The 27,020-nt window shown below is 34.1% G+C and overlaps 3 protein-coding genes, 2 non-coding genes and 1 pseudogene across 6 annotated transcripts; 2 read left to right on the top strand and 4 right to left on the bottom strand.

Annotated features, from left to right (window-relative positions):
* Positions 1-7,136: 7,136 nt before the first annotated feature.
* Positions 7,137-10,327, bottom strand: Y39E4B.5 (Major facilitator superfamily (MFS) profile domain-containing protein). The gene is made up of 6 exons (NM_067319.6): positions 10,210-10,327; positions 10,097-10,163; positions 8,961-9,412; positions 8,648-8,905; positions 8,209-8,593; positions 7,137-7,555 (listed from the first exon to the last, which is right to left on the bottom strand). Exons 1-6 carry the CDS (start codon positions 10,323-10,325, stop codon positions 7,316-7,318), a joined length of 1,518 nt encoding a protein of 505 aa, NP_499720.1. The 5' UTR covers positions 10,326-10,327; the 3' UTR covers positions 7,137-7,315.
* Positions 10,328-10,701: 374 nt separating this feature from the next.
* On the top strand, positions 10,702-14,584 carry snpc-1.2 (SNAPc (Small Nuclear RNA Activating Complex) homolog). The gene is made up of 7 exons (NM_067318.5): positions 10,702-10,832; positions 10,880-10,964; positions 11,088-11,375; positions 11,837-12,230; positions 12,641-12,843; positions 14,001-14,148; positions 14,190-14,584. The coding sequence occupies exons 1-7, from the start codon at positions 10,732-10,734 to the stop codon at positions 14,306-14,308; spliced, it is 1,338 nt and encodes a 445-aa protein (NP_499719.1). The 5' UTR covers positions 10,702-10,731; the 3' UTR covers positions 14,309-14,584.
* On the bottom strand, positions 12,554-12,610 carry Y39E4B.17. Its single transcript, NR_052823.1, has one exon. It is a non-coding gene; the product is annotated as an Unclassified non-coding RNA Y39E4B.17 (non-coding RNA).
* A 794-nt stretch (positions 14,585-15,378) lies between the features above and the next one.
* Y39E4B.14 lies at positions 15,379-17,768 on the bottom strand (annotated as a pseudogene). Its single transcript has 5 exons — positions 17,659-17,768; positions 17,447-17,611; positions 16,731-16,813; positions 16,429-16,541; positions 15,379-15,658 (listed from the first exon to the last, which is right to left on the bottom strand). Coding segments are annotated over exons 1-5 (751 nt in total).
* Positions 16,788-16,806, top strand: Y39E4B.16. Its single transcript, NR_052822.2, has one exon. It is a non-coding gene; the product is annotated as an Unclassified non-coding RNA Y39E4B.16 (non-coding RNA).
* A 2,190-nt stretch (positions 17,769-19,958) lies between the features above and the next one.
* Positions 19,959-26,426, bottom strand: abce-1 (ABC transporter, class E). The gene is made up of 5 exons (NM_067316.8): positions 26,275-26,426; positions 25,714-26,223; positions 23,530-24,287; positions 22,400-22,665; positions 19,959-20,496 (listed from the first exon to the last, which is right to left on the bottom strand). Exons 1-5 carry the CDS (start codon positions 26,408-26,410, stop codon positions 20,334-20,336), a joined length of 1,833 nt encoding a protein of 610 aa, NP_499717.1. The 5' UTR covers positions 26,411-26,426; the 3' UTR covers positions 19,959-20,333.
* Between the last annotated feature and the right edge of the window lie 594 nt (positions 26,427-27,020).

The raw sequence follows: 27,020 nt of genomic DNA, 5'->3' as shown, positions 1-27,020 counted from the left end.
AAGACTAAGCCTAAGTTTAGGCCTAAGCACGAGCCTAACCCTAATCCTAAGCCTTAGTCTAAGCTTAAGCCTCAACTTAAGCCTGAGCCTAACCCTAAGCCTAAGCCTTAGCCTAAGCTTAAGCCTCAACTTAAGCCTGAGCCTAAGCCTAAGCCTAAGCCTAAGCTAACGTGTAAATTTACGCAACTCAATATTTATTTTCACTTTCGAAATTTTGAAAGTACATAGGACTGTAAAATGAGAGCAAGTTTTCAAAAAATGTCTCGAATTTTGAGTTTTTTTTAAATTTTATTTTTAAAAAAACAGGATGCCTGCCTAAAAGCCTAAGCCTACGCCTTAGCTATATAGAAAAGTGACGTTCAAAACATTGAAATAGACAGTTTAAAAACCAGACAGTAATTCAAAAAAAAATGGATGGCACACCAACAAAACAGAAAATAATCGATCGAGGAAACAGGTGTGCTATTAGCTAATAGAAATATCGGAGGAAAAAAACTGACGGAAAGGAATTGTCAACCTTTAGGTAATTATCGTTTCAAAAAAAGAAAGAGAAGGATGTAATATTTGAGTGCAAATATTTATAAATAACAAAAATTATTAAAGTACTTAAAAATTTTCCTTTGAACTTACGATTAAAGCTTTGCAAGAATTTAATAACCAAGAAACAAAAATGTAAAAAATAAATAACCTAGAAGCCAGTTTCCAACAAAAGGTTCAGGTTTGTCATTGAGGGTGAATAGTGAACCCGAAAAAAGACAATTATTTCGGATGAATCAATAATGATGTATAGAAAATATGAACTTTCTCATCGGGAGTGGCAGAATGTATCCAGTCCTACTTGGAATGAATTTAGCTAGTTGAAATTACAAAAGGAGAAGCTTATTAATGTTCAGGATCTTAAGGAATTTGAGTGGTGGCGGGAATGGATTTTTAGTTGTATGTATATAAAGAAAAATATGTTATATGTTTAAGAGAGTTGTTTTTTCTCTAATGAGACGTAAAAAGAGACGTTGAAAGCAGGGGTGGGCGGTAAAAGATTTTTTCCGGCAAATCGGCAAATTGCCGGAATTGAACATTTCCGGCAAATTGGCAAATTGCCGAAATTGCCGCTGAACTTGCCGGAAAACCGGCAAATTGTGGTTTCGCACTTTTTTTTTTTGGAAATTTCAGAATTTCAATTTCAAATGGCAAAATTAAACGCATCCTATAAATGTTCCTACATAAATTTTGAAAAGTAAGCAAATTCTATGAAAATATCTAAAGAGAACGGGAAAAAAAAATCAAAAATACACAGTTTTAAGTCCCTCTTATAAAAATCCCAAAAATGAGAATTTCCGGCAACTCGGCAAAGCGGCAATATGCCGGAATTGAAAATTTCCGGCAAATCGGCAAACCGGCAAGTTGCCGATTTGCCGAACGGAAACACCCCTGGTTGAAAAGGTAGGGTGAATGTATAAATAAAAATGTTCAAACATATTATTCAAGCGATTTCGCAGTGAGGATTTAGTCTGAAAAAATTTATAATAGTCCAAAATGTGAGGATATCATTTAAAAAAAAAAACTCAAAAATTTTTTGAATTTTCAAAATTTTCAGTTAAAGGCTTGCAAAATTATATGACCACCTTTCTATTGTAAATAATAATTTTTCAAAAAAATTATTTTAATGTTTTTGAGCGAATACCTTAAAATTAAAAAAAAAAAAGACAACCGCAAAAACCGAACGAAAAAAAGTATAGAAAAATAGAAACGATTTCTCGTTTTCCCTGACATTAATCCTTCGTCACTGTTGTGATATTTTTCGATCTAGATATATATATATAATCCAATCGACATAAATTTAATATGAAGGGAGGTTCAAAGAAGGGGTGGAGGTAATTGGCGTTGGGCAAATTTGGCAAATTGGCAAAAATTGCCGGAAATTTTCAATTCCGGCAAATTGCCGATTTGCCGGATATCAGTTTGACGGAAGTTTTTAGAGGGATTTTTTATAAGACGGAAACACTTAAAACTGTGCCTTTTTGTAATTTTTTTTCCGTTTTCTTTAGATACTTTCATATAATTTGCTTACTTTTCAAAATAGATGTGGGAAAATTCATAGAATGCGTGCAATTTTGCCTATTAAAATTGAAGTTTATTTATTTTTATTTATTTCAATACGATTCCATATGAATCGTGTCATTAGAAGTTCTAAAATTTCCAAAAAAAAAGTACAAAATCACAATTTGCCGAAAATTTTCTTTTTCGGCAATTGCCGTTTTTTCCGGCAAATTCGGAAAAATCGGCAATTTGCCGGAATTTCCATTCCGGCAGTTTTCCGATTTGCCGATTTGCCGGTTCACCGATTTGCCGGAAATTTCACCCCTGCCACAGTTTTTGCGAAGTTATATTCGGATTGAATAATAGTACAATACTTACTATAGTACAATACTTAGAACAGAATATGAGATTCGTAGGAAAAATCCAAAATTATGGTGTGCCACTTTTAAACCGTGAATAAAAATTTCAAACAAATGTTTTAAAAGTTTTTTTTTAAACTATTTTGTTTGGTTATTTCAGAGTACCATACAAGGTACGTCGTAAAAATTTGGCTACTTTCCAAATATGTTTTGGTAATTGGCATCTATTTATTGGTATTGCATATAAGATCACTGGTCTTTTCCATAGTTCTAAACCTGAATATAATTCTCATTTCTAGCTCTTGAAGCTGAAAAATATTATTCATAAGACCAAAAACTTGTGAAATAATAAGAATTGAAATAAAGTGAACGGGAAAAAGAGTAGCCATCTATAGGTCACTAGTGGGGGTAAGTGAGTGGTAAGAAGCGCAGCAGTGAAAAATAAGAGAACTCAACAAATATTTGATTATTGCTGTGTTGTTTTTAACGGGACTGGCGGGGGATAGGACGGCGACTCACACCTTTTCCCAAATTTTTTCCTTACCACAAAAGAGTGACCGATTATTTCTTTTCGTCATTCGACTGCTGCTGCTGCTTCCGCACTTTTTAACCGGTCAGAAAAAATTAGAGAACTCCTCGAAAACAAAAAAAAACTGGTGAAATGTAGAGTTTTAAAAAATTCAATTTTGTTTCAATCCAAAAAGTTAATTTTCATCAAAATTTGAATTTCGCGCTCTCCTGAAAAATTCGCCGTCCAATTAGCGATAAGCAGGGGGCGTGGCCAACGACACTGATTGGTTGAAGCTAGAGAGATATAGAACAATAGAAGTACACACTTCTTGTAAAAAAAGAAGTCTTCTTCAGATTATTACAGCAACACACAATTCTGAGAATGCGGATTGCGCAACATATTTGACGCGCAAAATATCTCGTAGCGAAAGCTTCAGTAATCCTTTAATTGACTACTGTAGTCGATTTACGGGCTCCATTATTGAAATTAATTTATTTTGGAATTGTGACAGTGATATTCTGTTTTCTTTTTTTCTTCGTATTGCTTTCTCTCTTTCTTTTTTTTTAAATCGAGCTCGTATATCGACACAAGCACTACAGTAGTCATTTAAAGGATTACTGTAGTTTTCGCTACGAGATATTTTGCGCGTCAAATATGTTGTGCAATACGCATTCTCAGAATTTAGAGTTACCGTCATATATTTCTATATAAAAAAACACTTTGACACAAAGAATTTAAAAAAGGATTTGTTTAAAAAATTATAAATGGAAATTCTCGGTAAACTAGTAAAATTCTATTATACAAAATGAGCCAATTAAATGGAAAAAAATTTAAAAAAATATGCTTTTTTTTTGAAAATAATTTTTATTCGACGGGGAACAACGAACAAAATGCTCAAAAATTTCCGGCACTCTTCAACTTTTAGACAATTTTTTGGAAGCTTTTTCAGTTGTTCCAAGTCAGATAAAAATTATATATTTATTCCGAAAATCTCCAGGAGCCTAAAACAAAATCAAAGAAAAACCAATAAAAATCTGTGTTGGTCTCCAGGTTTTTGGGGGAATTTCCAAGGAAACAAGTCGAGAATATACATGTCTCTGTGAAATTAAAAACGGGAAAAAGCTGGGGGCAAACGGGGAAATCGGAAGGACTAACTGGCAACTGACAATTTATAAACAAAACAAAATTTGTGCAGTTGGGGAGAGGGAACAAATGAATAGTCGCTCCATGTAGGGCGGTCTAATTTTAAAATTTGAAAACATTTAATTTCAAACTTTTCACATCTAATTTTATTTTTTCCCATATAGTTTTTTGGCAATCGTAGCGCTCAGAACAATAAAGATCGTGGAGAGACCCAAAGGTTTTTTCAGGGTGTGCCTTCAATAAACTTAACATAAAAGAACTTACAATATTATAGAGGGGCAGAAAAACGCTCCGCCCCTGAACCAAGGGGTCTCGTTAGGTGTTTAGCGGTAAAACCCTAAATTCAAATGTTTTCAATCATTTTTCGTCTTTATCGTTAATTTTTCCGTTGTTTCTCAATGATTTTTATGTGGAAATTGGTGAAATTATTTGTACAAATTTCGAAAAAGTTAAACTAAAATTTCATCAAAGTTGTGGGCTTACACCGAATATATTTTCGAAAAAATTTTCAGCAATTTTCTTCAGCGAAAAAAAAAGAGAATTTCGGCGTCAAGTCAAGCGGGAAAATTGGAAATGAACACTTTTTTGGGAGAATACGTTTTGGAAAAATTGGAATTAGGATGGAATAAATGGCTCCCAGGGATTAATTTTTTGAGTAAAATTTACTGGTAAAATTTTGTTGAATTGCCTAAGCTTAAATATTAAATAGACTAGAAAGTTCTAGAAAAATGAAAAAAAGGGATATTTTAATAAATTGTTCGTGTAAAATCAGATTTAAAATAAAAAATAGCTAAAATCACGTAAGCAGTGGGGGGCTTCTATGATATTTATAAATGGGATTTTCCTCTTTTATAACAACAAAAGAAACTAATTGTTTATTCTGATGCTATCCTGTTATGTTTAACGTTTTCGAAATCTATATTATGGAGACGCAGAAAAATGTCATTTTTGAAATGGACGTGAAAACGCGCTCCACTGCCACTCCACCCCTGAACCATAGGTCTCGTTAGGTATTTGGCGGCAAAACCGGAAATTCGAAATAGTTCTATTAGTTTTAACGATTTTTATAAATTTTTCAAAGAATAGAGAATAATGTTATTATTATTTTTTAATAACGCGTTTCAATTAGCCGTGAAGCGCGTTTTCACCTCGTTTTTTTTTCCAATTTGCGCGTAAAATCTGATGCATTGTTTGGTGCTAATTGTGCACACGAAAACATTTCTTAGAATAAAATTTAACAAAAAGACAGACGGAACATAGTTAAAACTGTTCGCTTCATCGTGAGACTGCTACTCATTAACCTCACCTTCACCCCGCTTTGTCCCCCTCCCAACAGTAACTACTATCTAATTTTCAAATCTTCTGTGAAAACCGACACTTATCTATTATAGAATATCGTAGAACACTGGCATGAAAAAAAAAGAGAGAAAAATGAAGGAAATCGGCGAGAAACGATGAATTAGAAGAGCTATTTAAGATTGCACAAGCCGATAATGAAAAAAAGGAAATTTAGATATTTATTGTTTTCTTAATTAAATAATTATAATCCTCTATTTTTCAGCCGCGAAATTTAACGATTTTTGTGCCAAAAGGTCTCGCCACGAAGAGTACCGTAGTTTCAAACTTTGGTTGCTCCGGGATTTACATCGATTTTTCATATTTTTTTTTCACGATTTATAATTTATTAAAAAAATTCTAAATTGTTTTCTTTTATTGTTAATTTTAAAAAAAATTATTTACAAAACTAGAAAAATACATCAAATTTCTAGGACTCGAAAAAAAATTAATACAATATATTCAAATAAATTCAAATTTTTGTCTACCAAAAAAAAAGGAATTGAGAAAAAGAAAAACCAATAAAAAACCAGCGAAAAAAAAGAGATACTAGACATGCGGAAATAAGAGAAATGGACGAAAAATTGAGCGTGAAGGTCAAATTAAAGAAGAATTGAGAGGAAAACATTTATTTTCCGTTCGTTCGAAATATATGCCAGACGCGAACATTTTTGCGGTTTTGTGTGTCGAAAATACGGTACCCGGTCTCGACACGACAAATTTGTGGTGAATGCGATGTGGTGTGCGCCTTTGAGGTGTACTGTAATTTCAAATTTTATTTTTGCGGATTTTTAAAAATCGATTTCCATCGTTTTTTTTTAATTAAAAATAGATATGTTTGCTGATTAAAAAAAATCTTTTTTTTTGGAAAAACAATGAAAAATCGATTTTTAAAAATCCGCAAAAATAAATTTTGGAATTACAGTACTCTTCAAAGGCGCACATCCTTTAGCATTTAACAAAACGTGGCGAAATATTGGGAATAAAAGAGGTGTGCTCCTTTAAAGATTACTGTAACTTCAAACTTTCGTTGCTGCCGAATTTTTTATTGATTTTTCATAGTTTTTCTTTTTTTTTTATCGATTAAAACAAATTACGTAAATAGCAACTAAAGTTCGAAACTACAGTACTCTTTAAAGGCGCACACCATTTTGCATTTAACAAAAACTGTCGCGTCGAGACCAGCTACCGTATTTTTGGCTCAAGAATCGATTTTAAGATTTTTTTATTTGGTGCCAGTACCCACCATTGTGGCAGAGATCGTGGCGAGGCCCACTCCGAAAAAATAGCGTGCGCCTTTAAACCTGAATGTCTAATTTTCGCGAACTTGCGGTACAATATTGTATTTTATAGTTTTTGTTACTTTTTTCATTTAAAAAATATTACCTAGACGCGATATTTTCAGCAAAAAAGAAGGTCTCGACACGACAAATTTGCGTTGAAAGAGAAGAGGCGTGCGCCTTTAAAGATTACTGTAACTTCAAACTTCTGTTGCTGCGGACTTTTTATCGATTTTTCATAGTTTTTATTTAAAAACTACGGAAAATTTGAAACTACAGTACTCTTTAAAGGCGCACACATTTTCGCAAAAATCGTTCTTTTTAGATTTCTCTGTTAAGATTTCAAAATTAGCAAATCTGTAAAATTTAGTGCCAGTAGACACCAGATCGTGGCGAGACCCACCCAGAGAAAAATAATGTGCGCCTTTAAATTTAAATGCCAAATTTTCGCGAACTTGTGGAACAAGAAAAAATATTAAAATGTTCATATTTAGTAAATAGAGATCAGTATAATTTTCAGGGTGCATTTAAAAATATCATTCACAGGAAGAAGCGATAAATCAGAAGTAAAAGCTAGTAAGTTTCAACATGAAACAGCAATCAAAAAAACTAATCTGAGGGGTGAGGGATGGGATAAAAAATTAATAAATTTAGTAAATTCGAAGATGTCCGTCCGAGTTCGACGAGAACATTCTCGGCCGGATCTGAAGAGTTGGTGTGTCCAAATTGACGAGATGATGCTCCGATCCGTGCAGTCCACGATCAATCATCTCGTGAATGATGTCCAACGTGGATTTTCCGAGCGTTTCCGGCATGAACAGGTAGATGTAGCAGAGACAGAAGAACGACGGTACAACGAACAGGAACACGAAACACATGCTGCCGAAGATCTGCAAAATTTTTTTTGTTTTTAATAGATAGGAAATTTAAAGGAGGACTAACGGTTCGGACGATTTTGAACGTATAGACCCAAAATAAGCTCAAATGAACCAATTTCGTAATGAAACTGCTCAAAAAATTTTCAAAATTTTTTATGGCGGTTCAAATTTTTGAAAAAATTACACTGATTTTAGCTAAAATCACGAATTTTGCCCGCTTTTCCGTGTCACATCTATCCGAAGTTAACTTTTTTGGAATTATCGTTCTTTATTACGTATATTGGTAGTTTATCTCATTTAATTTCGTCGATTAAAGTACATTTAAAGCCGATAGATTACCAAAAATCATCGAAATTGGTTACCTATCGGCTTTAAATGTACTTTAATCGACGAAATTAAATGAGATTAATTACCAATATATGTAATAAAGAACGATAATTCCAAAAAAGCTAACTTCGGATAGATGTGACACGGAAAAGTGCGCAAAATTCGATATTTTAGCTAAAATCAGTGTAATTTTTCAAAATTTTGAACCGCCATAAAAAAAATTTTGAAAAAATTTTGAGAAGTTTCATTACGAAATTCGTTCATTTCAGCTCATTTTTTGGGTGTATACGTTCAAAATCGTCCGACCCGTTAGTCCTCCTTCAATTGAAGAAACGTACACGGAAAAGTGGAATCGTAGCGAAATCCGTGAGCGCGATGAGAAGATTGTGAATAGCGAAACAAGCCGAGAAAATTGTACAGCGATGACGTTGACTGACAAGTTCTGGCGCCACAAACCATGACAACGGGCCAAGAACCATTCCAAAAGAGATGCAGTAGGCAAGAAGAGACGCCAGACACGCGTATTTGGGCCACGAATATGGTGAGACTACTGTGGCGGATAGATGAGAGAAGAATGAGAATGCCACGAGCAACACGTTGGATAAAATTCCAAAAGTGATGAGCAGCTTCCGTCTCGAAAATCGATCAATGATAGATGCTCCACAGATTGAGGACAACGTCAGAACGACTTGAGCCATTGTTGAGCAGATTTGAGCCATGTCACTGGAAAAAATTATTACGATAAATATTTATTTAAAAAAAACCCCCTAAACTAACACAGAAACTCCGGATTCCAGCAGGAAATACGTCGAAGATTGTAGAATCGGGTAGAAGGAGAGAGTAAGCGACAGAGTTGCAAGTGCCAGACGCATTGCTTGTCGGAGGTGCCACTTCGATAGTAGATCAACAAATGTAGAATCCTGCGACAGTTTGTCAGTCATCTTTTCGGCTTGATATTCGCTCATGATATATGCGTTGTCTGATGACTCTCCTTGGAAGAATTCCAGTGATTTCAGGGCTTTTTCGCGGTCATTTCTGAAAGATGTTTAAATGTTTCGTTAGAATATAATTTAAATATTGTTATAACAACCTCATGATCATCAAAAACTTTGGAGTCTCTGGTATCCGAACGATGAAGCACAGTGAGCAGAAAAGCGGGATCAACGAAAGAAGAAGAAGCCGTGACAGCGATTCGCCCAGCACTGACTTCATTCCAAGAACCATTCCGAGAACACACATCGTTCCGTATCCAATTTCACACAAAAATGATGACATTCCACGAATTTCTAGAGGCGACGTTTCTTGGACGTACAACAAAAGACACGCGTCGCCGAGCGGGGATACAAGAGCTGTCAGGGATCGTCCGAGAATTAATCCCCACGGCATGTAGAAGCATATTGAGAAATATTGAACGAACGTCGCGAAGATTGTTGTGGTGACGCAGACGATGTAGCCGAACTTTCTTCCATATCCATCGGAAATCATTGGTGTCATTATTGCTCCGAAGATTTGAGCGACAAACCAGCAATTTAGAGTTGCAGACTGTAATAAATTGATTTATTTTATTAATTTTCTGAAAAAATGGATATTTTGGCCAATTTCGGTTATTTTTGACTAAAATTTGACTATTTTCAGTGATTTCTTGGCCAATTTTTGACTACTTTCAGTCGTTTTTTGACCAATTTTTAACTACTTTCAGTCATTTTTTGACCAATTTTTAACTATTTTCAGTCATTTTTTGACCAATTTTTGTGAAATTTTCAGTCATTTCTTGGCCAATTTTTGACTATTTTTAGTCATTTTTAGCCAATTTTTGACTATTTTCAGTCATTTTTGGCCAATTTTTGACGATTTTCAGTCATTTTTTTGCCAATTTTTGTGAAATTTTCAGTCATTTTTGGTCAATTTTTGGTGAAATTTTCAGTAATTTCTGGCCAATTTTTGACTATTTTCAGTCATTTTTTGGCCAATTTTTGACTATTTTCAGTTATTTTTTGACCAATTTTCGACTATTCTCCGTCAAAATCGCAAAAAAACGCCTATAAAATGGCCAAAACCGACAAAAGTTGGTCATTTTTTGCCGTTTTTAATGATTTCGTGCCAATTTCTGTAATTCGTAGTCTTTTTTTGGCCTATTTTTGACTATTTTTAGTAATTTTTTGGCCAATTTTTGACTATTGTCAGTCATTTTTTGCCCAATTTTGTCTGAAAAATCCAAAAATCCACCTGGAACAGAGCAATCGTATTTTCATCGTCCGGCACGCCGGGCTGACGAAGAGAAGTCGCGATGAATCTGAAAAATACTCATCAATTAGATAAATTTAACGCGTAAAACCTACTTGTGAAGCTTCTCGACAGCTGTGTTAACAGAAGAGTTCGTAAATCCAGATGGAAAATTGGTAATTGCAGAGAGTGCAGCATAAATGGAAATTAGTCGAATCGTTTGCCACCGCATCTGAGAATTGTGTTTGAAAGTCAAGAAAAACGCTAAAATGACATTAAGAATGAGAAAAAACATTTGAAATTCGTTTTTTGTTACAATTTTAAATGTATTTTAGTCAGTTTTCAGTGAAATTTTCGTCAAAAAATAAGAAAATTAGGGAAAAACGGCTAAAAATGACTAAAAAAGAGAGAAAAATTTGAAATTCATTTTTTGGCGCGATAAGTTAAAGGGACATGACATTTCGCAAGGAGCGGGTCTCGCCACAACTTTTCTCTTGAGGTCTCGCCACATTTTAGTCAGTTTTCAGTGAAATTTTCGTTTAAAAAAAGAAAATTCGGGATTTTTTCGATGTTTAAACTTTTCTCTTGAGTTTTTTTTATACAAAAATCAACAAATTTTTCAAATTTTCAGCTAGAAAATGCCGAAAGGCGGTGCGTCGTGCTTGACGCCAGTCTACGCAGGTATCCGAGATGATCTGAACAGTTTTCTCCGGGCTTATTTGCAATTCGAGTCTGTCAGGTTCGTAAAAAAACGAAAAATTAAATATTTTTATACGATTTTTTCAGATTTTTTGACTACAAAGTCATGTTCGAAAATCGCGGAATGGTGGGACTCTTCACCGGAAGACACAATAGTGCGGAGATTATCGAGGTTAAATCGGCCAAAAATGAATGAAAATTTCACAAAAATCGGCTAAAAATGACTGAAAATGGTCGAAAGATGGCCAAAAATATTTAATTTTTGTAAAAATAATTTTAAAAAATCGATTTTCAGTTCAACGAATGTCTCCTGGTACATTGCTTGCCATATATGGAGGAATGCGTCTGCCCAGGAACTCCCAGAAGCTTAAAAGAGCGGCTTTTCGGGCTTTATTCGCTCTATACTTTCTATTACATACAACAAGAAAAGCATGTCGTTAAAGTTCGTATGGACCCGGATTCATCTCGCAACTTCCGAAGGTTCGCACAGTTTCTGCTGACGGAGAAGATTTACGATGCTTATGCGTTGTGCCAGAAGTTGCTCGAGGATAAGGCTATCAAGCAAGTCGCATTCATATCGATTGTATGGTTTTTTTAGGAAAAATCTAAAAATTGGCTAAAAATGACTGACAATAGTCAAAAATTGGCCAAAAAATGACTGACAATAGTCAAAAATTGGCCAAAAATGACTGAAAATAGTCAAAAATAGGCCAAAAAACTACGAATTACAGAAATTGGCACGAAATCATTAAAAACGGCAAAAAATGACCAACTTTTGCCAGGTTTGGCCATTTTATAGGCTTTTCTGAGTCATTTTTTGCGATTTATAATAATTATGGACATTTTTGACCTATTTCGGTTATTTTTGACATTTTACAGTAATTTTTGACTATTTTCAGTCATTTTGGTCAACTTTTGACGATTTTCAGTCATTTTTTGGCCAATTTTTGACTATTTTTAGTCAATTTTTGCCTATCTTCGGTCAATTTTTGCCTATTTTCTGTCATTTCTGGTCAATTTTTTGCCAATTTTTCAAATTTTCAGCACGACCCGTCTCATTTCAAGCGATTCTACACGGATGACAAGGTATCCGGTGTGAGCATTCGCACAAATCTCAATGATCCGCTGGTCAATGTGAAAGCTCTTGTAGAGCAGTTTGACGCCTTGGGTGTGATTCATAAAGAGTATTCAAGACTGAAGATGAAGCTGGGAATCACTTCATGGATGAAGCTGAAAGACCCGATTGAGGAGCTGAAGAAGATTATCAAGACGAGCTTGCAAGCCGTGGAGAGCTCTTCCGGCGTTGACGAGATTGTGCATACAGATCACTCGGCTCAACAGCTCGCTTCTCGTGGAATGCAAAGATCGTCGATCAAGGATCAAGCTCACTCGGCGGCTCTCAAGTTTTCGAGAACTCGACGCCATCGATCAGTTAAACGTGCGAATTTCTTCGTGTTTTGCCAGTTTTTGAAAAAAAAAACTAAACATTTACCAAAAATGACTGGAAATGGTCAAAAATTGGCCAAAAATGACTGAAAATAGTCAAAAATGACTGAAAATAGTCAAAAATTGGCCAAAAATGACTGGAAATAGTCAAAAATTGGGCGAAAAATGACTGAAAATTGTTAAAAATAGTCAAAAATTGACCTTTTTCGGCCAATTTTCGTCTATTTTCAGTCATTTTTGGCTATTTTTTGACTATTTTCAGTCATTTTTGGCTAATTTTTGACTATTTTCGGTCATTTTTGGCCAATTTTTGAATATTTTCAGTCATTTTTAGCCAATTTTTGACTAATTTCAGTCATTTTTGGCCAATTTTCAGTCATTTTTGGTAAATTTTCGTTTCAGCCGTTATCGTGCCTGCAGAAACTTTCGAATATGCTCCGGATCCTAAAAAGAAGAAAGAAGCTCAAGAAACTATGCCAGTTTCTGGGAGAAATGGAAGAAAGCGTGGGCGTCCAAAGAGCGTGCCTAAATCAAAAGTTTCAAATCCTGCACGAATCCTGTATGAAAAACTCGCTGAAGATATGATTTCCGAGCATCTTTCCACTGTACGTTCGCTATTACACACGCTCTCCTCAAATCCGAATAATTATTGGAGCGCGCTTGCTACGCTTTTGCGTTTTTGCATCCGCGGTGTTTTGTGTTTCCACTGAAAATAAATAGCAGATTTTTGAATTTGAAGCTTTAAAAATTTGTTTACTGTATTTTACAAACAAACCTTTTTTTAACAGTGAAAATCTAATTTAAATTGATTAAATGTGGAGTAGCGCCAGTTGGGAAATTGCTTTAAAACATGCCTATGGGTACCGCAACGACCAAATATCATAGTAAAAAAATTCAAAAAAAATTTCTAAATTTTATATGATTTTTGAAAATTGAAAAAATCTCGAATTGCATCAAATTCCCATTTGAATTACCCCCAATACTTTTGTGTTCGATGGAGCGCGCTTGCTTTTTTTTTTAATTTTTATTAATCAATGTTTCTAAATTTTCACTGATGTTTCATGTTTTTGTGTTATTTTACTGGAAATTTAATGAAAAATTCAAGATAAATGTAAATTATTCACTAAAAATGAAGTGAAAACAAGAAAATAATGTTTTCCGACGACATTAAGCCTGAAATCATCAATTTCACAGATTCAGGCTTTAATGCCCACGTTTTATTAAAGAATTTACATTTATCTTGAATTTTTCATTAAATTTCCAGTAAAATAATACAAAAAAAGAAAAATCAGTAAAAATTTAAAAACATTGATGAATAAAAATTTAAAAAAAAAAGAGGCAAGCGCGCTCCATCGAACACAAAACTATTGGCGGTACTTTAAATGGGAATTTGATGCAATCGAGATTTTTTCAATTTTCAAAAAATCATATAAAATATAGAAATTTTTTTTGAATTTTTTACTATGATATTCGGTCATTGTGGTACCCATAGGCATGTTTTAAAGCAATTTCCCAACTGGCGCTTGTCCACATTTAATCAATTTAAATTATATTTTCACTGTTAAAAAAAGGTTTGTTTGTAAAATACAGTAAACAAATTTTTAAAGCTTCAAATTCAAAAATTTGCTATTTATTTTCAGTGGAAACGCAAAACACCGCGGATGCAAAAACGCAAAAGCGTAGCAAGCGCGCTCTAATAATTATTCGGATTTGATGAGAGCGTGTATTTTATTTAAAAAAAAGATCATATTAGATTTTTTAGGATCTGACCGAACAAGAAGCCTTCACCGACAGGCCGCAATCAAGCCTCGAACCACAGAAAAATGAGCTGTTTAATTGGGATGCTGCTCCACAAGATGCCCAGATTTCAAATCAAACCACAGAGCCATCGTGCGGTGAAGATATTTTCAGTAAGATTCCCAAATATTCTTGAGAAAACCGTATATTTCAGTCGAAGACTTTGGAGAATTCAAGTCCCAAGATGACGTCATGTTCACTGCAGAAGATTTCAACGATTCTCTTATTCCACCACTAGCCGATTCCGACAGCGATTTGGAAATAGACGCGTAGAGCCGAGCCAAAAGAATTTGCTAAGAATTTTAACCATTTTGTATTATTTTTGTTTGTTCATTTTTCTCACATTATAGGCAATTCCCATGTTTTTTTTAAACCTGTATCCACTATTATTTCACATTTTGTTACATTTTTATTCTGCACTTTTTTAATTTTGTAATATTTTTTGTTCCCCGAGCAGTAGTATTACGTAGTAAAATTTGGTTGCCAAGATATAGATGTTAAACTTTCTAGAATATTCGAATGATAAATAGTTCCTTTTCAAAAGTTTCCAGCTCGGCAACCAATTTTTTTTAGAAAAAGTGTTCAACTGAAAAGTTTTAGATAAAGTTGTAATCTACAACTTTTTAGTTGATCATTTTTTTGTGAGATTTTTTTCAACGGAGCTGCATAGCTTCAAAGACCAGATGTTTTACAAACATTGATTTGGTAAAACATATCCATAACGCATCAGAAATAAGGAGTTGGACATTGAAAATAATGAAAAATAGCAAGTTAATAGTGTTCTAGAAGATTTGGTACGTTTTGAAAAAATTTTCAAACAAAAGTTTGGAGCCAAATTTTCCCAAGGGTTTTGGTGGAGAAAAAAGTGAAAATTTTTTAAAGTTTCCAGTTCAATTGTGGGTTAATTGAGGTGCAAAAAATAGTTCTGGAAAGCTCTAAAACTGCTTAAAACTTGATTCTCGTTCTGGAAATGAATTCTTTTGAAAAATGCAAAAATTTTAAACCTGTGTGGGAATCGAACCTACAGCCCACAGGTGATTCGCGAGTACGAGTTTTATGCTTCATCCGAAGATCGCGCGTGCTTCGAATGGGTACTTGAAAACATAAGCAAAAATGGTGCAAAATACTCGTATTTGCGAACGAAAGCGAGCATAAAGGAGACATTGCGAAAACAAACCATGCCTGTATAATGCTTCATAAATGCTCCCAAATTCTGGTTTTCGTTTAATTTACAGTAACCCGACTCGATAACAAAAGTAATTTATTAACAACGTCAAATGTCTCAACAGAAAAACAGGGGTAAATTAGGAAAAAAACAATAAAAAATAGTTTTAAAAGAAACTTCAATATTCATCTTCTTCTTCTTCCGACTCGCGGTTCTCATCATCACTGCTATCAGCATCGCTCGTTTCATCCTCGCTATCCTCGTCGCTGTACATCGGATCAACTCGAGAGCTTGAAGTTGAAATATCTTCCTTGATTTTCGAGACTTTTTCGGCTGGGCTAGTGGCATCCTGGCTATTCACAGCTTCAACCGGTGCCTCTTTGGAGCGATTTTCTTGTTGAACGTCCTCCATATCCCAGTCAGGATCGTGCTCATGCTCATCGAACTTCAACTGAGATCTAAATTGAACATTTCATTAAAAATTTCATAGTCATGCTGTTTTTTGAAGGATCTCAAATGTATGTTTTGTGAGAAGCGAAAAAAAAGACTGAATTTTCGAATTTTTCAATGTAAAATACTTTTCCAATTTTTTTCTTCAATTTTTATTGCAATTTCTAATACCAATTTTTGAGTCAAAAATTCGAATTTTTTTAGCGAAAAAAAAACCAGAAATTTTGAATTTTGATTTTTTGGCAAATTCGAAACTCGAAAAAAAAATTATTTTTGAGCTAAAACGAAAATTAATACAATTTTATTTTATTATCCATTCGCAAAAATTGGCGATTTTTGTCTCAAAATCACTGTACCCGGGGTCTCGACAAGACAATTTTTGTGTAAAATTCGAAAAGCAGTGCGCCTTTAAAGACTACTGTAGTTTTGAACTTTCGGAGTTGCGGAATTTTCATCGTCTTTCATAAATAAATAATCTATGAAAATTCCACACCAACTATTATAGAGTTCGAAACAACAGTACTACGCGCACACATTTTCGCATTTAACAGAAAATTTTCGTGTCGAGACCGGTTACTGTAATTTTGAGACAAAAATCACCAAATTTAGCGTCTGGACAATAAAATACAATTTTTTAGATTTTTTAGCTTAAAAAAATTTTCAGAGATTTTTTTATGTACCGAAAAATCAAATTTCAATTTTTGTAGTTTTTTTTTCGGTAAAAAATTCGATTTTTTATCTAAAATTTTGATTTTTTCGTAAATTTCTATTCGCTCACCATGATACTGTTGATCGTCACGCTTATCATCTCCACAATCGAAATTCGATCGACAACAGAAATAGGCACCAAGACAGCATCCACAGCAGAGGAGAAGAAGGATAAAGATGACACTGCAATAAATTTTGGGAATTTTGAGAAAAAAATTAATTAATTTTTCAAATGCAAAATCGTCTTAGGGATAGGAAAGTTGAAAAAGTTTCTGAAATTTCGAAAAAAAAACATAATTTTGTCTCCTACTTTCCCTTGATGACACATATGATGACACACATGACAAATGTAAAAAAGCCATAATAACATACCGACATTTTACAAAATCATGAAAGAACGATCAACTAGAATATTGCGTTGAATGCATTGAAACTCTTGTAACATCCGGTCCGCTCTGAAATTTCAATATCACGAAAAGTTTGTGCTTTTTAGGTGGAGTTCGGAAAATGGAGATTTAGTTTTAAAATACTTGGAATATCCCAATATGCTGAAATACCACAAAAGAAAAATGAAAAAAAAAATCGCGAAAGTTTGAAAATTCCAACTTTGAAAATTTGCGTTTTAAAAAGTTAGAAATTTTGAACTTTCGCGATTTGTTTCATTGTTCTTTTGTTGTATTTCAGCATATTAGAATATTCTGAGTATCTTAAAACTAATTTCCCATTTACCGAACTCCACCTTTAAATGTTTTTCACCCATAACTTCTGAATTTGGATATTATATGAAAAAAAATGTGAATGTTTATTGAAGAATTGTTCTCACTTAATCGAAAATTTCGTTTTCTCGTGTCTCCGATATTTCGAAACTAATCTAATACAAAACTTGGTCGATTTTTCTCTTTTCAGAAGGAGTTATATGTTTTCGATGTGTTTTGCCTCAACATAGCCAAAATTTGTTAAAAATTTGATTTTCTCGAATTTTCAAGCTTGAAAAACAGGTAAATCGATTCAATTTTTGGGATCGGAAATAACGTGGCACATTTTCAATGCAACATTAGAAAATAGAAAATCGGAAACTTTTTACTAACCGGATGCGTCTCTGCTCAATATCAAATCCCCGCACCGCAGGAGGACGAGAATAAAAATGGAGGCGTCTCAAATGTGCTCTCAATGCGTCGCCAGTTGCAGCGATTCCATAACACGAGTTACTTGGGTACCGAAATACTCTCAAGTCGTCTTTGAAATGATTGAGCCTGAAAAAAATGGGTTAAAAATTAGAACAATTTGAAAAAAAACTCACAGAGTGCTACCGTCGACTTCCTGGAAACAGAAGTGACACTGTACCCGCCTTCCTCTGTACTCATCGAAGTACGAAAGAGTTGGCACATCAGCCGGAGAAAACGGGAACATTTTTCTGACTTGTGGGTCCTCCCCGTGTCTTGATATTCCATTAGACTGAAATATGTATCAATTAGTCTCGAAATCGCCAGAAATGTAGAACTTTCAAACCAGGGGTGTGCGGCAAATCTCAAAATTTGCCGAGCTCGGCAAATTCGGCAAATCTATTTTTCCAATATTTGCCGAGCACGGCAAATTCGGCAAATTCGGCAAATTCGACAAATTTGCCGTGCTTGACAAACACGGAAAAATTTGATATTTTATGATGATTTTTGGAGCAACAAAACTTCTGAATTCTTAACACACAGCTGGTTTCTGAGTAATTTCCGTGTAGTGTGTCTGGTTAAACATCAAAATAACTAAATTTGCTGTCATTTTACCACATTTTTGCCGAAAAAATCGACAGTTTTGGTCAAAATTGTACTGTCAAATTTTTGACGTGTGCGGCAAATTTCGAAATTTGCTCGGCAAATTCGGCAAATCTCCTTTTTTAAATTTGCCGAGCTCCGCAAATTCGGCAAATTCGGCAAACCATTCCGTGATTATTTTCATTCCGAGATTATTTTCATTCCGTGATTATTTTCACTCGGGAATCGCTCGCCCACTATGGGGGAGTCTACGCAAGGACAACGCAAGGACCAGGACAACATTCTAATGGAATGGAAACGATTGCCCGACTGCACCAATTCTAGTTCAAGCGAACAATGATAACTTTTGTATTCTGTATTCCTTCACGTCTCCCAGCGAGCGTAATAAATTATTATTATTATTATTATTAAATTTGCCGAGCTCGGCAAACGGCAAATTCGGCAAATTTGCCACACACCCCTGTTTCAAACCTCTAATTGATCGGAGTTTTTAAAGTTTCAATAATTTTCGATGTTTTAGCATTTTGGAACTTTCAAAGATTTATATTTATGAAAATTTTTAAATTAGATTTTTGAGAGTTTAAAATGAAATAAACCTTGCGGATATTGCACTTCTATTAAAATTAGAAAAAATGAAACAATCTGCGTTAAAATGTATTAACACCAAAGTGCGGTACGGAAAAAATGGGCGTGATTTAGAGACGAAATCCAGTTGGTTTAGTTTTCCATTTTTAATATTAGAAATTTGAAGAAAAAAAATTTATTCACGTTTGAAGCGATTTAATTATGTAGCTTGTTTATGAAAAAGTTAAAATATTTTTAAAAAATTAGAAATACTGTTGAAATAAAACGATCGATCTATGAATCTCCAAATTTCTTATTTAATTTACAAGATTGTAAGAATATTCTATGTTTTTACAACCAGTTTAGCATGAAATATTCTTAAAATCTTTTGAGAATTAAAAGTGGAGTAGCGCCAGTGGGGAAATTGCTTTAAAACATGCCTATCAGGGGTGTGCGGCAAATCTCAAAATTTGCCGAGCTCGGCAAATTCGGTAATTATTGTGAGAAACCAAGCGAAAGACACAAATATAAGCAAGAGAAAACAGTGGCAAAACGCCAGAAACCAAATAAAATCAATAAAATAAACCAAAAACACTGAAACTGTGGCTCTATTCGGCAAGCGTCTATTCGCCACCGATAGAAAACCCAGAATGAGGCAAAATACTCATTCAAAACGATGACAATTTGATTTCGCGCCAGCATCGAGAAGTGCGCCAGCACGAGAGTGCGTCAGTTATCTTTGCTTGCGCAAAAGATATTTTGAATAAAGATTAGAGGTCTGGAATTAACCATTTGAGCTAATCGGAGAAGAATTAAGAGAAAAACGGGCTAAACCCGACATCTCCCGGTTTTTCAAGCTCAACCTCCCTTACTCAAAATGACGTACAACCCAACTGTCAGGCAAACACAACAATTCTGACCAAAACTATTCTTTTTTTCGCCAAAAATTCAGTAAAATTACACAAAATTGAGTTATTTTGATGCTTTGACAAACATACTATACGGAACTTATTCGGAAACAAGATGTTTGTTCAGATTTCAGTAGTTTTGGTGCTCCAAAAAGCTTAAAAAAGTATCAAATTTTTCGGAGTTTGTTAAGCACGGCAAAATTTTTTGAAAATCGAGCCCGTAAATCGACACAAGCGATTCAGTAAATTAACGAATTACTGTAGTTTTCGCTACGAGATATTTTGCGCGTCAAATATGTTGTGCAATACGCATTCTCAGAGTGTTGAATTATCTTAATACGTTTTGTTGATAAACAAAGCATAAATAACACTTTTTATCATAACAAGGAAGGAATAAATATTGAGATGAAATAAAGTAGCAATAAAAAAGAGGAACAGGATACTAGGAAACCAAATGAATTTAATTTTCGAATAGAAAAATAGTTGGGCTTGCTGAAAAGAGCAACCCCTATTATTTTTCAATGAAAACTTTGATAAATTTAACGAAAAAAAAAACAACGAAATTTTCGAGGCCCCACGAAAAGGGGATCTGCAAAAAGTGGATTTGCGAAAAGGTAATCTACCAAAAGGGGATCCTGGCACAACGCAATTTTTCATGAAGAAAACGATACAACAAAGCACAGATATTACGCATCGCGATATACGTATCCCCTTTTCGTATGGCCTCAGATTTGCGCTTAATTATCATCAAGGAAGAAGAATTGTCCGCTCTTCTTTTGGTCAACATCCTTCACCGAGTCGAGTTTATTGATGCGTGGGCGATATGTTTCCTGATCACGACGGAAAGTGATATCCAACATTTTCAAGAATCGATTCATTCCTTCCAGCAGGGATTGGGGTCTGAAAAATCAATGATTTTTATTTTGGTTTAATTTTAAAAAAATACAGAAAAAAAACGTAATACGCCAGTGGAGAAATTACTTTAAAACACGCCTATGGTACCACAATTACCGAATATCATGATTAAAAAATTCAAAAAAAATTTCTAGATTTTATATGATTTTTTAAAAATTGGAAAAATCACAGTTTTCATCCAATTATTTTTGAATTTCCGCCAATTGGATTTGTTCGATGGAGCGCACTTGCATTATTTTTATTAATTAATTTAATTTATTCTCGTTATTTCACTGATTTTCTTCATTTTCTATGTTTTTTAATACGAAAATAAAAGAAATAATTAAGACAAATGCAAAATGTTTGTTAAAAAGTATTTCAAAATGGGTAAAACTGTGAAATATACTAATTTCAGACTTGTTGCCGTCGGAACTCAATATATCACAGTTTTACGCATTTTCAATTACTTTTTAACGAATTTAAGTTTTTGTTTTAAAAAAATTAGATTTTTTATTTTATACAAATTTTTGGCCAAATTTGGATTTTTGTTGGTTTATTCTAAAGATAGTTTTTTTTTAAAATAAGTTTTTAAAATTAATTTTTCTTGACCAAAATTGGATTTTTGGCAAAAAATGGATTTGTCGGTTTTTTTAAAATTTTTCGACAAGAAATGTATTTTTTTTTGGTTTTTTAAAAATTATTGTTTGGCAAAAATCGTAGTTTTGTTTTGACAAAAATTAGATGTTTTGTTTTTTTTTTGGGAAAAAATCGTTTATGTTTGTTGGTTTTTTGAATAATTGTTTGTCAGAAAAAGTTTTTTTTTTGGATTATAAGAAATCTTTTTTTAGCGAAAAATTGAATTTGTTGGTATTATATTAAGGTGTTTTGCGATTTTTTAGGCGAAAAAATGGTGTTTTTTGATTTTTGTTAAATTTTTTGGCAAAAAATTAGATTTTTTGGTTTTTTTTTAAATTTTCATTTGTCTTGTTTATTTCTTCCTTTTTCCGAGGAAAAAACATAGAAAATGAAGAAAATCAGTCAAATAACGAGAATAAATAAAATTAATTGAAATTAATTAATAAAAACAATGCAAGCGCGCTCCATCGAACAAATCAAATTAGCAGGAAATTCAAAAATAATTAGGTGAAAACTGTGATTTTTCCAATTTTCAAAAAATCATATAAAATCTAGAAATTTTTTTTTTGAATTTTTTAACCATGATGGTCATTGTGACCCCATAGGCATGTTTTAAATTTTTTTGACAAATTATTACCGTATTTCTTTTATTAATATGGCTGCAATACTATTTTTCGATGGTCTTCCCGCTTGCAATACTATTAGGGAGTGCAATACTAATTTTCAGAACATTTTTCTGACTTTGAGCTTACTATTTTTGTTCTGAAAAAACTCGAATCTTATGTAAAAATTCAGAAAATTTGATTGAAATTGCAACAAAAAAGTTCAATAACTTCAATCTTATAAAAATTTTCACGAAAATTATTGAAAACGACGCAGAAAATGTTGTTAAAATATTAAATTTAGTGAGGCGCGGGTTTGCACCGAAAAAAAGTAGAGACGCAAGACTATTAGGGAGTGCAACACTAAAAGGGAGTGCAATACTAATTTTCGGAGGGTGTTCAAGGTGCAATACTAATAGGGAGTGCAAGTCTAATAGGGAGGCCATACTAATAGAAGAAATACGGTATACAGTGCATTTTTTTTTTCAACTTCTTCGACTTTAAAGGCGCGCGCATTTTCGAGCAATGGTCTCGCCACGCGCATCCCATTGATTTGTTGAGCGCGTGGCGAGACCAATGACGAGACCATTTTGTATAAATGCGCGCGTCTTTAAAGTTGTAGAATGGGGAAAAAATGCACTGTATTTCTCACTAATAAACAATAAACTCACTTGCAAGCCGTACACTTGACCGACGGTTGACCTTCGAAAACGACGACTCTGTCGGCCAAATAGGTAGCCATAATGAAATCGTGCTCGACAACAAACGCCGTCTTCTTGGCATGCATAATGAATCTTTTGATCACTTTTGCCGCGTGAAGACGTTGCTCCGAATCCAGGTAAGCTGATGGCTCATCGATAAGGTACAAACTGGCGGTTTTTCCGAGGCAAAGGGCAAGAGCGACACGTTGTAATTCTCCTCCCGAAAGTTCTTTCACCTGTAATTGAGTTTGGTCAGGTTTAAAAAAAATTAAATCTTCGTTTTTCTATAAAAAATTTGCAAAAATTGGATTATTTTGTAAACTTTTTGACAAAAAAAGAAAACATTTTGGTTTTTAAAAGTATTCTGGCTCTAATGGATATTTTTTTTCGGATTTTTTGGTTTTTAAAATTATTTTTTGGCAAAAACTTGATTTTATAATTAACAAAAAACTTTTTTTTTTTGTTTCCTAATAATTATTTGGCAAAAATTATTACAGGAGCACAAAATTCTGAGAATGCGTATTGAGCAACATATTTGAAACGCAAAATATCTCGTAGCGAAAACTACAGTAATCCTGTTTAAATGACTACTGTAGTGCTTGTGTCAATTTACGGCGTTTCGAAAATCATCGAGCCCTTAAATCGACACCAGCGCTACTGTAGTCATTTAAACTGGATTACTGTAGTTCTCCCTTCGAGATATTTTGCGCGTCAAATATGTTGCTCAATACGCATTCTCAGAATTTTGTGTACACATAATAGATTTTCCCAAACAAATTTTGCCAAAAAGTTTCCAAAATAATCCAATTTTTGCGAATTTATTACGGAAAAACGAAAAAAAATTTTTTTTTTTCAAAAATTGGATTTTTTCGGTTCCTAATAAAATTTGTTAGAAAAAATATTGGATTTTTTGGTTTTTTTTTAAATTTTTCAGACCAAAAACTGTCTTTCCAAAAGTTTTAGTGGTGAGAACGATTTTCAAAGCTGAAATTTTCAGTATTTTTCGATTTTTAGTGGCAATTCTGAATTCTGAAGATCAATTAGCACATTTTGAAGCAAAATCGCAAAATCCCCATTCACGATTCTTCAAAAACTCTCACATTTCGATCCAACAACTGTTCCATCATCAACGGATTCATCACATCCGTCTTGAATTGTGGATGCTCGTACATGTTCTGAATCTTATCGTGAAGCATGAAGCGTACAGTAGTCTCAGATTTCGGTGAGATCTTCTGCGGCTTGTACGAGATGCTGACGTGCGGGAGCTCAGTGTTCTCATCTTCAGGCTTCAACGATCCAGCCATCATCTTGATCATCGTCGTCTTTCCTGTACCGTTTTCTCCGAGCATCACGATGATTTCCGAGTCGGAAAAGTCGCCGGCTTCAACGTCCAAATGGAAGTTCCCAAGCGTTTTTGACATTGACGGGTACTTAATATTTCCAGTTCTCTTGATATCCTCCTGCTGCTCCGATGTCTTGAAAGAGAGCTTTGACTCTCTGAATCTCATATTTTCAGTCCGAATGAATCCTTCCAAGAACATGTTGATACCTTCACGAACACCAGATGGCAGAGTAACAACTCCATAAACTCCAGGAACTCCGTACAAGCAGCAAATGAAATCAGATAAATAATCGAGAACTGCCAAGTCGTGTTCAACAACTACAACATAGTTCGTATCACTGACACGCTCGCGGATGATCGCGGCAGCCTTCAGACGTTGCTTGACATCAAGGTAAGAGGATGGTTCATCGAACATGTAGACGTCGGCTTTTTGAACACAGCACATTGCGATCGCGAAACGTTGGAGTTCTCCGCCGGAGAGTTGGTCGATTTCACGATCCAGAAGGCCACGAAGCTCTGAAAAATACATGGTTTTTTTATTTTTTTACATTTTTTACATTTTTTACATTTTTTTACATGGTATATTATTACGGCAAAAAAAATTTGAAAATTTTTTTTTTCGGTTTTTTGAAAATAGCTCAAAAATTCGCCCATTTTCTTAATTTTCGAAAAAAAAAATTTGAGGCACCACGTTTTCAAGATCTGTTCAAAAACAAGATCTACGTTTTCAGAATCTGGCACCGTGCCAGCTGCGGCTTTCTCGGTGAAAACCGAAACAACGATGCTCCGATGTTACGCGTCGCGTGTTGTTTAGCGTTCAGAAAAATATTTTTTTGAAATTTTCATCTAGAAGATACGCTTAACAACACACGACTCGTAACATCGGAGCATCGTTGTTTCGTTTTTCATCGAGAAAACCGCAGTTAGCACGGTGCCAGATTCTGAAAACGTAGATCTTGTTTTCGTAGATCTTGTTTTTGAACAGATCTTGAAAACGTGGTGCCTCTACATTACAAGTAAAAACATTATTTTATTTAAAAAATCTACAAAAAAAACCGTGCCGCAGGGTTGCGAACTGACGCTCCGCCTATTTTTCTGTGCGACGCTCCGTTCTTTGCAAAATTCAGACGGAAATTGATTTTAAAAATTTGCATGGTTCAAATTACTACGGTAAAATTTTTGTTTTTCTCGAAAATCGCTTAAAAATTCGCCCATTTTTCTTAATTTTCGAAAAAAAAAATGACAAAATGGGGATTTTGGGTGTTTTTTAAAAAATTTTTTTTGATAAAAACTTAAATTTTTAGTTATTTTTGGCAAAAATTGGATTCATTGGTTTTTTAAAAAAACATTTTTTCAGACCAAAAAGCTGTTAATTTTCAGTGGGGAGAAGAAAAAATTCCATTTTTTTTCTAGTTTTTGGAGAGATTTGATTTTAGAAGCTTTGAAAATATTTTTTTTTTAATTGTCTTGATTTTTCTCTGAAAAATTGGCCTCCAAACGACAAATTTTTGTTTAATGCAAAAAGGCGTGCGCCTTTAAAGAGTACTGTAGCTTCAAAATTTTGATGGTGCGGACGTTTTTAAATCGATTTTTATAGTACTGTTGAAATTAAACGGCCGATCCGTGCGAATTTTGCAAAAAAAATGCTGCGTCGCACAGAAAAAGAGGCGGAGCGTCATTTTGCAACCTTGCGGCACGGTTTTTTGGTGATTTTTTTAAAAACAAAATATTAATTTTACATGTTTTTTGTTGCGAAACATGGATATTTTTTAAATCAAATTTCTTCGTTTTTAGCGAATTTCGGCGTTTTCGTTTCAATTTTTCTCAGGAAAATCACTCATTTTTCAGTTTTTCACCGAAAAATAGTGAAAAAAACGACTTAAACGTAAAATTTTCGCTGAAAAATACGAATCCCAGCCAATTTTCCGCCGAAAAAACCTACCCATTTGATCAATAACCGAGTTCAAATTGTCATTATCGTGCTTTCGGGTCAAATTTTTCTCAACAGTTCCCTTGGCAGCTCTTGGAATCTGATCGACATATTGTGGCTTGATGACACACTTCAAAGTATCCTCCAAAATTCGCGTAAAGTAATTCTGGAGTTCTGAACCTCGAAAATGGTTGATAATAGTCGTCCACTCTTGCTCTTTTTGGAAATTTCCCAAATTTGGCTTCTGTTTTCCGGCCAGAATTTTCAGTGCCGTCGATTTTCCGATTCCATTTGTTCCGACGAGTCCGAGGACTTCTCCACAGCGAGGAGTTGGCAGGCGATGCAACTTGAAGGAATTCTGCGAGTAACGATGAGTGGTCTCATTTGCCAGATTTGCTGGGAGATTGATGATTTTGATTGCGTCATATGGGCACTTCTTCACGCAGATACCACATCCAATGCACAAGATTTCGGAAATTTGAGAAATCGTGGAAGTTGCCTCGACGACAATACACTGTTTTCCTGGATATTTGTTGCAATTATTTGTGAAAAAGAAACCGAGGATTTAAATACCTTGTCTGTTCACTGGGCAAGCTCTTTTGCACGCCAGACCACAATTTTTCGGCTTGCAGCGATCTTTTTCCACAATAGCAATACGCAGTGGCACGTCCGTCTCGTTGTTTTTTATTAATGGGCCTTTTCGACTCATTTTTCGTTCGTTTTACCTGAAAAACGCGATGAAATTGAATAAGAAACGTGTTTTTTAGGCAAAAATTGTTAGAAAATTCATATTTTAGAGGAAATTTCTTAAATTAGAGCGCGCTGGTTTAAAGGGACATAGCATGGGTCTCGCCGCCTTTTTTGTTCGTTTTACCTCAAAAATCAATGAAATTGGATGGAAAACGTGGTTTTTAGCACGGAAACAAGCTAGAAAATCAATAATTTCACCGAAAAACTCAAAAAAATGCTCAAGCAGAAATAACTCGAAATTCCCGATATTTTGGGTCGTTTTTTCAAGTCCTAACCATTGAAAAAGGCAAAAAAAAAATTTTTTCAGCGAAAATTCATAAATTCAAGTAAAACAGCAGGTTTTGCATAGTTAATGTTCGATTTTTCAACAGAAAATATATGAAAAATGCTTGAAACATCTAGAATACATGGAAAATAGGAAAAAAAAACAAAAAAAAATTTGATAGAAAACGTGTCTTTTTAGCAGGAAATTGACGTGGCAAGCTAGAAAATCAACAATTTCACCGAAAATTTATCGAAAAACGTAGAGAAATTGCTAAAATTTGCGGAGACCGCCTCTTGAGTGCCCC

Source organism: Caenorhabditis elegans, chromosome III, assembly GCF_000002985.6.
Source record: "Caenorhabditis elegans chromosome III".
NCBI classification, from domain to species: domain Eukaryota; kingdom Metazoa; phylum Nematoda; class Chromadorea; order Rhabditida; family Rhabditidae; genus Caenorhabditis; species Caenorhabditis elegans.
This window is presented reverse-complemented; position numbering and strand designations above follow the sequence as displayed.